This window comes from Zalophus californianus, chromosome X (genome assembly GCF_009762305.2).
Source record: "Zalophus californianus isolate mZalCal1 chromosome X, mZalCal1.pri.v2, whole genome shotgun sequence".
Taxonomy (NCBI): Eukaryota; Metazoa; Chordata; class Mammalia; order Carnivora; family Otariidae; genus Zalophus; species Zalophus californianus.
Window position 1 is genome coordinate 63,343,742 of NC_045612.1, and position 13,295 is coordinate 63,357,036.

The 13,295-nt window shown below is 34.1% G+C and overlaps 1 protein-coding gene across 5 annotated transcripts in view; it reads left to right on the forward strand.

The window, feature by feature from the left end:
- Window positions 1–13,295, forward strand: part of BRWD3 (bromodomain and WD repeat domain containing 3) — a 218,259-nt gene that overhangs the window by 63,415 nt on the left and 141,549 nt on the right. For all 5 annotated transcript variants that reach the window (XM_027608730.2, XM_027608726.2, XM_027608729.1 and 2 more), the window contains 3 exons: window positions 3,956–4,056; window positions 4,601–4,671; window positions 5,795–5,895. In XM_027608730.2, coding sequence (XP_027464531.1) covers window positions 3,956–4,056; window positions 4,601–4,671; window positions 5,795–5,895 — 273 coding nt within the window. The remainder of the gene's footprint in view (window positions 1–3,955; window positions 4,057–4,600; window positions 4,672–5,794; window positions 5,896–13,295) is intronic.

Below are 13,295 nucleotides of genomic sequence, written 5' to 3' on the forward strand. Positions count from 1 at the left end.
TCTCTAAGGGCTTTGTCCGTACCCTGCTCTGGTATTTTTTTTAATTCCTTTTTCATATAAATTTATTGTTTTAGAGATAATTTAAAAATCATTGAAAAACTTTTTCAAATACAGTGTAAGACATTTATCTCACTAGTATTTGTGAAGAAAGGAGAAGACTTATAAATGCTGTAAGGAAGCAACACTAATACCTGTTAGTCAGGTTGTAAACAGGTTCTAACTTGAATATTGGCATACTTTGTGTTAATATTTAATGCAAGATGTTTGTCAGTCTGATTGTGTGTGTGTGTGGTTTAATGTTAAAGAAAATTTTATTAGTTTCAGTGATTTCCTATTTCAACTTGATGTTTGACATACATTGACTTCTTTTAAATTCTTGTTCATAGAGTATTTTTACAAATGTTGATAGTGAAAATCCTGGATACCCCCAAAAAACCTTTTATTTAAGAAAACTAAGCTGAACTTGTCCTCTTCTTTGTGTTGAGAGCAAAATAGGAATCCTGAAAGTGTGTTTTACACTTTGGTCAAGGAGACCACTTTTGTGGATGAGATAATTACTTCCATTTACTTTTCTTTGTTCTTTAGTCACTAAAAAGTATGTCAGTCAATTTTTGTGTGTTATTTAATATAATATCACCTGTTTATGAGGAGCTAGCAAGAATTAGGTTTAGTATATATTGGATTTTAAAAATTCTGTATCAAATTTTTGATCTGTTGAAATTATTTCATGGATTTTGTTTTAGGAGATTATTAGTTATTTGTATTCCCACAATCCTATCTGACAGATTAGTTCTGGAATTTGGAAATAACTCTCATATAACATAAAAAAATAACTACTTACATTGAAAGAATATTTATGATACTGTTTGGCTCCTTCATAAGTTTCATTTTCTAATTTCTATCTCATTTTGTTTATATTTGGGAGCTCCCTAAAGATCCATGATCTCTATCACATTCTTTCCTTTAGTGATCTCATTAAATCTCATGGCTTTGGATTTATCTGTAGGCTGATGATTTTCAAACTTATGTTTTCATCGTGGGACCTTTCTTTTAGTTCCATACTTGTATATTCAAGGACCCACTTGGTATCATCACATGAATGTCATGAATCTCAAACTCAGCATATTCAAAATTGAACTTCTGTCTTCCTTCTTCAAATCTCCTTTTCTTAGAGTGTTCTTCAACTAAACAAATGGCAGTTTTATCCTTTCAGTTGCACAGAGTAGTCATTCCTGACTTTTTTTCTTTCTCTTATATCTCATATCTAACTTGTTAGCATATCATGTTGGCTCTACCCTCAGAATAAATCCAGAATCTGACAAATTATCATGACCTTAATCATTACTATTCCATTTCAAACCATTATCATCTATAACCTGGATTATTGAAACAGGATTCTAACTGATCTTCCTGCTTCTTCCTTTCCCTCTTTCTTGCCCCAGTCTAACCTCTGCATAGCAGGCTGAGTGATTTTTAAGTGGAAGTTAAATCATGTCACTAGTACTCAAAACCTTCAGTAGCTTCCAAATTCACAGTTAATGTTGAAGTCTAAATGACCCACATTGTAAGGCCTATATTCTCAGCCCCTTGCTCTCTTTGACCTCATCTTCTACTACTTGTTTCCTGTTTTCATTCTTCTTTAGCTGCTACCCTCTCTGCTTTTTTAGACGACTCTAGCTACACTCCTGCCTTTGCTCTTTCTGTTTCATGTCTCTGGAATGGTCTTCCTTGGATAGTCACATGGCTTATTCCTTCCCTTTCTAAGTACCTTGTGCAAATGTGTCTTTCTCAGGGAGTCTTTCTCTGACCACTTTACCATTCTAAAATTTTATTATTTTTATTTTTTTTAAGATTTTATTTATTTATTTGAGAGAGAGAGAGTGAGAGATAGAGAGCACATGAGAGGGAAGAGGGTCAGAGAGAGAAGCAGACTCCCCGCCGAGCAGGGAGCCGGATGCGGGACTCGATCCTGGGTCTCCAGGATCATGACCTGAGCCGAAGGCAGTCGCTTAACCAACTGAGCCACCCAGGCGCCCTACCATTCTAAAATTTTAAGTTGTTCCCTGCACCAGCACTCTTTATCTCCTCTTAATTTTATTTAGCATGCATTCTATATACATTACTTATTCTTTGTTAATTGTCTCTCTTAACATCATGGTGTATTATCTTTTCAGATTCTTCTTTTTTGTAAGCAAAATTGAGATAAAATGATATGATTTTATAGTAGTTGCCTCTGGGTGGTGGGATTATAAGTAACTTTTATTGTTTTTCTATATTTACTAAATTTCCTTCAATAATTATATATTAATTTATATTAAGAAATGCACATATAAGTGTTTTTATTTTTATAATCTCTAACATGATTTATTATTTAAAAACAATTCAATTAGACTACATTAATAGGCCAGATCCCCCTTTGTGACTGATGAATTTGTTTATAATGGTGATAATAAAGGTTCTAGTGTTTCTTCAAACTTAATAAAATTATACTATTTTATATATATATCTCATTTGTATAAATCAAAGATCAGCAAATTTACAGATCAGATAGTAAATATTTTAGGATTTGCAGGCCGTATGGTCTCTGTCATACCTACTTGACTCTGCATTCCAGTGCAAAAGCAGCCATAGGCAGTGTAAGGTGAATTTGTTCCAATAAAACTTTATTTACAGAAACAGGCAGCAAGCTGGATTTGGCATGTTGCAGACTCCTCCTATAAATTGTGGATTAAGGTTTCCAATGTAAGCTTCTCTATCTCAGAAAGGAAAATATAGGCATGCTACCTGAGTACTGGTTTCTTTACTATATATATCAACTATTAATGGATAACATTAATTGATAATTTTTTATTTAAACTCTGTAGTCTTTGTAGAAGTTATATGTTTCTAATCAAGAAAACTAGATAAATGACTTCTAATATTTGTAATGATCACTTTCTTTAGATATGAGGTCAAAATTTGTTCAAACCCTATGCATCTTGATCCTTAATACTCATCTTAGTGGTGTTGATTATCTCTATTTGGGATTTTTAAAACTCATGGCATACAGAAACCCTCGTTTGATTTTCAACTTGTTCCTGTATCTCAGGCCTCAGGAGCCCAATGGCTCTTCCCTTATCTGATTCTTTTCTGGAGATGTATAAAATACTGAGTCAGAGCCTGAGAATCCTACAGGATAAAGGCTGTCCATGGTTCACCCAGGGTATTAGTTATCCTTTAAATTGGCAACTTAAGTATATTTTTTAATCTGTTTTTTTCTACAATGATATAGAGATTTGACCTATTTTACTTATTCTATTAAAACAAATGAAAATTATTTAAATTTTAAAAGAACAAAATTTGTATCATACGTCATTGAAGCTGGAATTTAAAGTAAAATATTAAGGCCAAAATATTTAGATATTAATTTCCTAAGCATTGATTTTAGATTGGTTTCTGATGCTCTGTTCATATGAACTATAAAAATTCCACAATTATTGCTGTATAAGCATACATTTAGCAGATTTCTAATGGTTTAACTAGTAACCACCTTGTGATTTTTTTCCTCCATTAAAAGTAATGAAATAATAATATGTGATATTCAGTAATTTAAAGATATTTTTTTTTTATTTTTTAAGATTTTATTTTTAAGTAATCTCTACACTCATAACCCTGAGATTAGGAGTTGCATGCTCTACTGACTGAGCCACCCAGGCACCCCTAAAAATAGTTATTTTTAAGACTAATACATTTTATCCTAAATTTGATGACTGACTTTTTTTCTACAATATCTTGATATTTTAAATTTTTGTAAGGTATTCATTAATCTAGGAAATTTAAATAACTGATTTCTTGAAAGTGAAATTCTTAATTGAATTTATTTATTTTTTAAAATGATTATAATTTTAGAACATGCTGTGTTTAAAATAAGTTTGAACATGAAAGCTTTCTATTTGAATTAGAATTTTTTTTTTAGTTTTGTCCATCAACTAAAGGCACAACCAGATACCTCACTTCTACTGGTGCTGATGGAACAATCTGTTTCTGGCAATGGCATGTAAAAACAATGAAGTTTAGGTAAGTTTAGAATTGGGTTAGAAATTTTGTGCAAAATCAAGCATGTTTATTTTTCTTTATTACCTTGAGAAATTCTTAATAGTCCACATATTTAAGTATATAAATATATGTGTGTGTGTGTGTATATATATATATATATATATATATACACACACACATCTATACCTACTTCAATTAGATGTTAGAGATTTTAGAATCAAATTTTTATGAAACCAATGTTGAAGAGACTATTTAACTTATACACAAAATTTTGTAAAGAGTATTTGTTTCATTTATTATTCTGGTAAGAAGACTTTGAACTTCTCTTAATGGTAGTAAGTTATGTGGTAATTTGTAAAGTTATAATAATGATACTGGTATCTTAAAGTATATTTGCAAGGTTTAATGCATTTTTAACCTGAATGATGGGAATAGTACTTAACTACTTCAGTTGTGTGTTTTTTATAGTACTGATATTAAATCTGTCAATATCCAGCAGTGTACAAAGATTCTTGCATGTTAAATGAACATGATGGAAAATAAAAATATCTTACTTTTCCCTTAGAGATCGCCCAGTGAAATTTACTGAGAGATCCAGACCTGGAGTTCAGATATCTTGTTCATCTTTCAGTTCTGGTATGTGTAATAATTGAAAGTTTCAAGTACCCAAAATATTAAATGATCCGGTTGTAGAAGAGATATGTATAATTTTGTGGAGAAAAACAGTGTATATTTGTTAATAGAAACATACCAAAAATGTGAACCATATGCTATAATAGATGGACCTTTGTGGACTTTAATTAACATATAATAGCTTCTTATTTTCTAGTATGTTTTTATATAAATCAGAATTTGGTTGGTAAAAAGAAAAGCTCTCCCACCATACACACACAGTTCATCATTAAAATCCTGCCCTGACATTTCAGAAAATATGTACTGTGGTTCCATATAGAAGACACTTTTACAGTGTGTAAATTGTGCTTTTCTACTGCTAAGAATCACATGCTAGTTGACCTTTTCTTTTATTGTGGTAAAATATAACATAAAATTTACTATTTTTTAAAAAAGATTTATTTGAAACAGAGCGTGTACCCGCGCACATGAGTTGGGGAAGGGACAGAGGGAGAGAATCAGGCAAACTCTCTCCTGAGCATGGTGTCTGATACAGGGCTCAATCTCAGGACGCACAGATCATGACCTGAGCTGAACCCAAAAGTCGGACATTCAACTGACTGAGCCACCCATGTGCCCCTAAAATTTACTATTTTAATAACCATTTTTAGGTGAGTTTTGTGACATTAAGTATATTCACATTGTTTTAGATATATTACCACCATCCATCTCTAGAATTTTTTCATAATCCCAAAAGTGGTTGAGTTTTTACATTGCACCATTATAGCCACTGAAAAGAGACTTGTAGCTATAGGTCATTTTATAAATAATTTTGGAGCACTATGATTTTGCATAAAATATAAAGAATTCCTCAAGGCTCTGACCTTTAATGTTTATTATTCAAAGGCCTATATTTAGTGTATAGTTGTTGGATTTTTGTTGGGTGAATGGTATAGTTGTCCTTTAAATATTTCTCTTGAATTTTACCTATTTTTCTCTGAAATTTTATGTCATTAAAGATTAGAAGATAACCTGTGTTTCTGGAAGCCCTCTTATTAATATAAGGTAGCATATAACTAAGAAGGCAATCAAAGTGTTTTTAAATTCCTTGGTACAATGTTTACTTGTTTGTTTTTTAATCTTCCAGGTGGTATGTTCATTACAACAGGTAGCACTGACCATGTGATTAGAATATATTATTTGGGTTCTGAGATCCCTGAGAAAATTGCTGAATTAGAATCACATACGGTAAGAGCAAAATGAGAAACTTATGTTGTTTTCTTTTTTAATATCTCTGGAAAGTTGGTTTTATTTCTTTTCTAATCTGTACCTTAATTTAATATATATTGGTGCTGAAATCTATATGGTAAGGTATCTCGGTAGTAATGAAGATCAGTGTGAAATTCTGGACTTAGTATGGCTGTAGTATTTAAAAAAAAGTTCTGTTTACATAGAAAAAGAAAAAACATAGTAATAGTTAATAAAAATCCTCTTTTAGCCTGCTGTATTCAATTAATTATAGGAGCTGTTTGTTACTTTAAAATCTACATACTTTTTAAAAGACACATTGAAAAATGGTGGCATAGAAGGTTCCTGAAATCACCTCCTCCTGTGAACACAACAAATCTACAGCTATATATGGGAGTGTTCCCTCTGAAAAGGACCTGAAAGCTAGCTAAACCAGTGCCTCTACAACAAAGGATAAAAGGGCCACATTGAGATGGGTAGGAGAGGTAGAGACGTAGTCTTCAAAAAACTCCACCCCAGGAGCAGCGACCTACAGTTGGGAGTGATCTCATAATATGGAACTTGTTCTTGAGGAGCAAGGTGTCTATGGCCCACATCAGGCACCCCAGTCCTTGGGACCTACACTGAAGAAATGAGCCCCCAAAGCATCTGGCTATGAGAACCAGTGGGGCTTACTTCTAGGAGAACTGTAGGGAATGAAAAATACACTCTTAAAAGGGTCCTACACAAACTCCCTCGCCATGGGACCCAGCTCAAAAGCAACAGTTTGCAAGGCACTTAGACTCTATGTGAAGGAGACTCATTTGCTAATCTTAAAGCATCTGCTGGAGAGGCAAGAACCTGTTGGGACTCTCTCCAGGGACAGAGGTGGGCACCATTTTTGCATTCTCCTGCCTTGTTGGTCCTGGTGTAGATGGGTGCTATTATGGAACCCCTCCTTTAAGTCTTTACGTCTGCTAGCTTCAGTGGTAGCACCCTGCCCATGCACACTGCAGCTGTGGCTTATCCCACCACAGCCAGGTGGACTGAGTACCACACCCCCATACCACATTCACAGCTCTCCTGCCATAGCTGGTGGGCATGCATAGCCCATATGGGACAGCCCTTGAACACCTGGCTCTAGTGGCCTGGGGTATTGTGTTTCTGGACCCAGTGGGTTTGAAGCAGTTAGAGAGACAGTTTTTGGCAGGCTACCATACCCAGGGCACTGCACAAACAGAAGACTAAAACACACCCCCATTCTTGATGTGAAAAAGTCCTATTTTTTTGTCATGGGGACAGGTCACACATCCAGAGGCTACAGAAGGGCTCTCAAGGAACATGGGCAGGGATTCACCATATTAGCGCCCTCATTTGACCCCATCATAGTTTGCTGATACCTCACAGAAAGGTTATACACACGTCTAAAGCTACGGTTTTTGCAACTATTGTCCAGGGGACACCTCTGGAACTGGTCTGGAAGTCAGCAGGGTTTACGATTGTGGACCCAAAGACTATATATTTGCATATCTTAAGAAGATACTGCCTGATAATCTGTCTTACAATTAGGCTGAAACTAGTCACTGTCAGATCCCTCCTTTCGGAACAGTGACAGGTCTTGGCATACGCTCAACAACTGAGACCTATCAAGAACAAATTGTGCTACTTATAGACAATCACAGAGGTCTGAGAAACAACCAAAAGCTAGGGCGTGGTTGAATTGATAAGGTTTATCTCCAATGCAAGGCCAGATTTATATATGGAATCTAAAAAGTTAAAACAAACAAAAAACGGAAGCAGACCCATGAAGGCAGAGAAAAAACTTGTGATTGCCAGAGGGGAGGGAAGTAGGGGAATTGGCAAAATGGGTGAAGGGAAATGAGAGATACAGGTTTCCAGTTATGGAATGAATAAGTCATAGGGGTAAAAAGTACAGAATAGGGAATATAGTCAATCATACTGTAATAGCGTTGTATGGTGACAGATGGTAGCTACACTTGTGGTGAACATAGTACAATGTATAAACTTGTCAAATCACTATGTTGTATACCTGAAATTAATATAACATTGTCAACTATAATTTAAAAACTTTTTAAAGAGGAGAGGTAGCTATTTTACCTAACACATAGAAACAAACATGGAGTCAAGCAAAATGAGGAGACATGTAATGTTCCTGATAAAAGAATAAGAGAAAAACTTCAGAAAAAGACCTTAATGAAATGGAGATAAGTAATCTACCTGATAAAGAATTCAAAGTAATGGTCATAAATATGCTCACCAAACTCAGGAGAAGAATGGATGAACACAATGAAAACTTCAACAAAGAGAAGTCACAAAGCTGAAGAATACAATAGGTGAAGTGGTAAATATACCTAGTGGGGTTCAGGGGCAGACCAGACAAAATGAACAGATGAGCAACCTGGGAGACAAGACACCAGAAGTAACTGAGAATAGGAAAAGGGAAAAAAATAGAAAAATTAAGATAGTTTAAGGGACATATGGGACAACGTCTAGCAGAATAACATCTGCATTATAGGAGTACCAAATGAAGACAGAGGAAATAAAAGTAAAAAACTTATTTCAAGAAATAATGGCTGAAAATTTCCCTAACCTATGGAAGGAAACAGATAATCAGTTCTAGGAAGCTCACAGAGTTCCAAATAAGAAAAAACAGAGATCCACATCAAAGAATATTCAAATTAAAATTTTAAAAATTAAAGAGAATCTTAAAAGCAGCCAGAGAAAAACAACTTCTTGCATTAAATGGGACCCCCATAAGCCCATCAGCTGATTTTTCAATCGACATTTTGTAGGCCAGAAGGGAGTGGCATGGTATGGCATGGTATATTGAAGGTGCTGAAAGGGGAAAAAAAAAGAAAACATCAACCAAGAATTCTACCTGGTAATATCATTCAGAATTTAAGGAGAGTTAGTTTTCCAGACAAGCAAAAACTAAGTGAATTTGTCACCATTAAAACTGTCTTATAAGAAATGTTAGAGATAAATTTCAGCTGAAAAGAAAAGGGATTAACTAGTAATAAGAAATTGTATGAAAGTAAAATATCTCACTGAAAAAGAAAAAACATATATTAAAGATAGGGGATTAAACACATATAAAGCTAATATAAAGTTTAAAACAAAAAAATTGATAAAATTGTATAATAATTAGTACAGGTATACACAAAATGAAAAGATATATTTTTTAATTCTTTTTTTTAGCTTTAAATTTCAGTTACTTAACAGTGTTATATTAGTTTCAGCTGTACAATATAGTGATTTAACAATTCCATACATAACCTGGTGCTTATCACGAAAAGTATACTCTTTAATCCCAATCACCTATTTAACCCATTCCCCCAAAACTCCTCTGGTAACCATCAATTTCTTCTCTATAAGTAAGAGTCTGTTTCTTAATTTGTCTCTCTCTTTCCCTTTGCTCCTTTCTTTTGCTTCTTAAATTCCACAGGTGCATGAAATCATATGGCATTTGTCTTTCTCTGACTGACATTTCACTTAGCATTATACTCTGTAGCTCCATCCATGTCATTGCAAATGGCAAGATTTCATTTTTTATAAAAACTAAATAATATTCCATTGTACGTATTCTTTATCCATTCATCAATTAAGGAACCCGTGGGTTGCTACCATATCTTGGCTATTGTAAAAAATGCTGCTATAAAAATGGGATTGCTGTATCCCTCTGATTAGTGTTTTTGTATTCTTTGGGTAATTACCCAGTAGTGCAATTGCTGGATCATAGGGTAGTTCAATTTTTAACTTTTTGAGGAACCACCATACTGTTTTCCAGAGTGGCTGCACCCAGTTTGCATTCCTACCAACATTGCAAGAGGGTTCCCCTTCCTTCACATCTTCACCAACACCTGTTGTTTCTTGTGTTGTTGATTTTAGCCATTCTAGCAGGTATAAGGTGATATCTCATCATAGTTTTGATGTGAATTTCCCAGATAGTAAGTGATGATGAACATCTTTTCACGTGTCTGTGGGCCATCGGTATGTCTTTTTTGGAAAACTGTTTATGTCTTCTCTCCATTTTTTAACTGGATTATTTGGTTTCTGGGTGTTGAGTTTTATAAGTTCCTAATGTATTTTGGATACTAACCTTTTATCAGATATGTCCTTTGCAAATATCTTCTCCCATTGCTTAGGTTGCCTTTTAGTTTTGTTGATTGTTTCCTTCATTGTGCAGACACTTTTTATTTGATGTAGTCTCAATAGTTTATTTTTGCTTTTGTTTCCCCTGCCTCAGGAGATATATCTAGAAAGAAGTTGCTATGACTGATGTCAAAGAGGTTACTACCTGTGTTCTTTTCTAGGATTTTGATGGTTTCCTGTCTCACATTTAGGTCTTTAATCCATTTTGAATTTATTTGTGTGTGGTGTAAGAAAGTAGTCCAGTTGCATTCTTTTGCGTGTTGCTGTCCAGTTTTCCCAACAGCATTTGTTGAAGAGACTTGTCTTTTTTCTGTTAGATATTCTTTCCTGCTTTTTAAAGATTAATTGACCATATATTTATGGGTTTATTTCTGGGTTTCCTATTCTTTTCCATTGATCTATGTTTCCATTTTTGTACTAGTACCATACTGTTCTGCTCACTATAGCTTTGTAGTATAATGTGAAGTCCAGAATTGTGATGCCTCCAGCTTTGCTTTTCTTTTTCAGGATTGCATTAGTTATTTGAGGTTTTTTGTGGTGTCCTACAAATTTTTGGATTGTTTGTTCTAGCTCTGTGAAAAATTCTTGTGGTATTTTGTTAGGGATTGCATTAAATGTGTAGATTACTTTGGGTAGAATAGACATTTTAACAATATTTGTTTTTCTGATCCATGAACATGGAATATCATTCCATTTCTATGACCCCGAGTTTCTTTCATCAGTGTTTTATAGTTTTCAGAGTCCAGGTCATTTAGTTCTTTGGTTAGGTTTATTCCTATGTATCTTATTATTTTTTGTGCAATTATAAGTTGGATTGATTCCTTAATTTCTCTTTCCACTGCTTTATCATTACTGTATAGAAATGCAACAGATTTCTGTATGTTGATTTTGTACCCTGCGGCTTAACTAAATTTATTTATCAGTTTTAGCAGTGTTTTGGTGGTATCTTTTGGATTTCTATATAGAGTATCATGACATCTGGAAGTAGTGAAAATTTGTTTTCTTCTTGCCGATTTGGATGCCTTTTATTTCTTTGTGTTGTCTGATTGCTATGGTTAGGACTTTCCAGTACTATGTTAAATAAAAATGGTGAGAATGGACATCCCTATCTTGTTCCTGGGTGTGGAGGAAAAGCTCTCCATTGTTCCCCATTGAAGATGTTGTTAGCTGTGGGTTTTTCATATATGATCTTTATCATGTTGAGGTACGGTCCCTCTAAACCTACTTAGTTGAGGGTTTTTATCATGAATGGATGCTGTACTTTGTCAAATGCTTTTTCTGCATCTATTGAATGGATCATATGTTTATTATTTTTTCTTTTATTGATGTGATGTATCGCGTTGATTGATTTGCAAATATTGAACCACCCTTCCAACCCAAGAATAAATCCCACTTGATCTTGTCAAATGATTTTCTTAATGTATTGTCGAATTTCGTTTACTAGTATTTTGGTAAATATTTCTGCATCTCTGTTCATCAGGGATATTAGCCTGTTGTTTGTTTTTAGTGGTGTCTTTTATCTGGTTTTGTTATCAGGGTAATGATGGCTTCATAGAATGAATTTGGAAGTTTTCCTTCCTTTTCTATTTTTTGGAATTGTTTGAGAAGAAAAGGTATTAACTCTTCTTTAAATATTTGGTAGAATTCACCTTTGAAGCCCTCTGGTCCTAGACTTTTGTGGTTATGAGTTTTTTGATTACTGATTCATTTTCTTTGCTGGTTATGAGTCTGTTCAAATTTTATGTTTCTGCCTGTTTCAGTTTTGATAGTTAATATTTTATAGAATTTATCCATTTCTTACATGTTGTCCAATATGGTGGCATATAATTTTTCATTATATTCTCTTATAATTGTTTGTATTTCTGTGGTATTGGTTATTTCTCCTCTCTCATGTGGGATTTTATTTATTTGAGTCCTTTCTCTTTTTTTCTTGACAAGTCTGGCTAGAAGTTTATCAGTTTTATTAATTTTTTCAAGGAACCAAACTCCTGGTTTCATTGATTTGTTTTTTTTTTAAGTTTCTATATCATTTATTTCTGCTCTATCTTTTTATTTTCTTCCTTCTGCTGGCTTTACATATAGTTTGTCCTTCTTTTTCTAGCTCCTTTAGGTGTAATGTTAGGTTGTTTATTTGGGGTTTCTCTTGCTTCTTCAAGAAGGCCTGTGTCACCATAAACTTCCCTTTTACAACCACCTGTGCTGCATCAAGGGTTTTGGACTGTTGTGTTTTCATTTTTATTTGCTCCCATGTATTTTTTAATCTCTTCTTTTGTTGCCTGGTTGACCTATCATTGTTGAGTAACATGTTATTTAATCTCCATTTATTGTGCTCTTTCCAGATTTTTTCTTGTGGTTGACTTCTAGTTTCATAGTGTTCTGGTCAGAAAAGATGCATGGTATGACTTCAATATTCTTTATTTTGTTGAGGATGTTTTATGGGGTAATACATGATCTATTCTGGATAATGTTCCATGTACACTTGAAAAGCATGTGTATTTTGCTGTTTTAGGATAGAATGTTCTGAATATATCTGTTAAATTCATGTGTTCTAGTGTGTCAGTCAAAGCCATTGTTTCCTTGTTGCTTTTCTCTTCAGATAATCTGTCCATTCATATAAGTAGGGTGATAAAATCCTGTACTGTAATTGTATTATTGTCAATTAGTTCCTTCATGTTTGTTATTAACTGTTTTATATATTTGTGTGCAGCTATGTTAGGTGCATAAATATTTACAGTTGTTATATCTTCTTGTTGGATATTCCCCTTTATTATTATATAGTGTCCTTCTTTATCTCTTGTTACTCTTTATTTATTTATTAATTTTAAGATTTTATTTTTATTTATTTGACAGAGAGCAAGAGAGCACAAGCAGGGGGAGCTGCAGAGGGAGAGGGAGAAGCAGGCTCCCTGCTTAGCAGGGAGCCTGACACAGGGCTCGATCCCAGGACCCTGAGATCATGACCTGAGCCACAGGCAGTTGCTTAACCAACTGAACCGCCCCCCCAGGCGCCCCTGTTAGTCTTTTTTTAATGTCTATTTTTTCGGATATAAGCATTGCTAGTGCAGCTTTCTTTTGGCTACCACTTGCCTGATGTTTCTCTATCCCCTCACTTTCAATCTGCAGGTTTCTTTAGGTCTAAAATCATTCTCCTGTAGATAGCATATATATGGGCCTTGTTTTGTACCCATTGCATCACCCTTTATATTTGAATAGAGCTTTTAGGCCATTTACATTCAATGTAATATTGA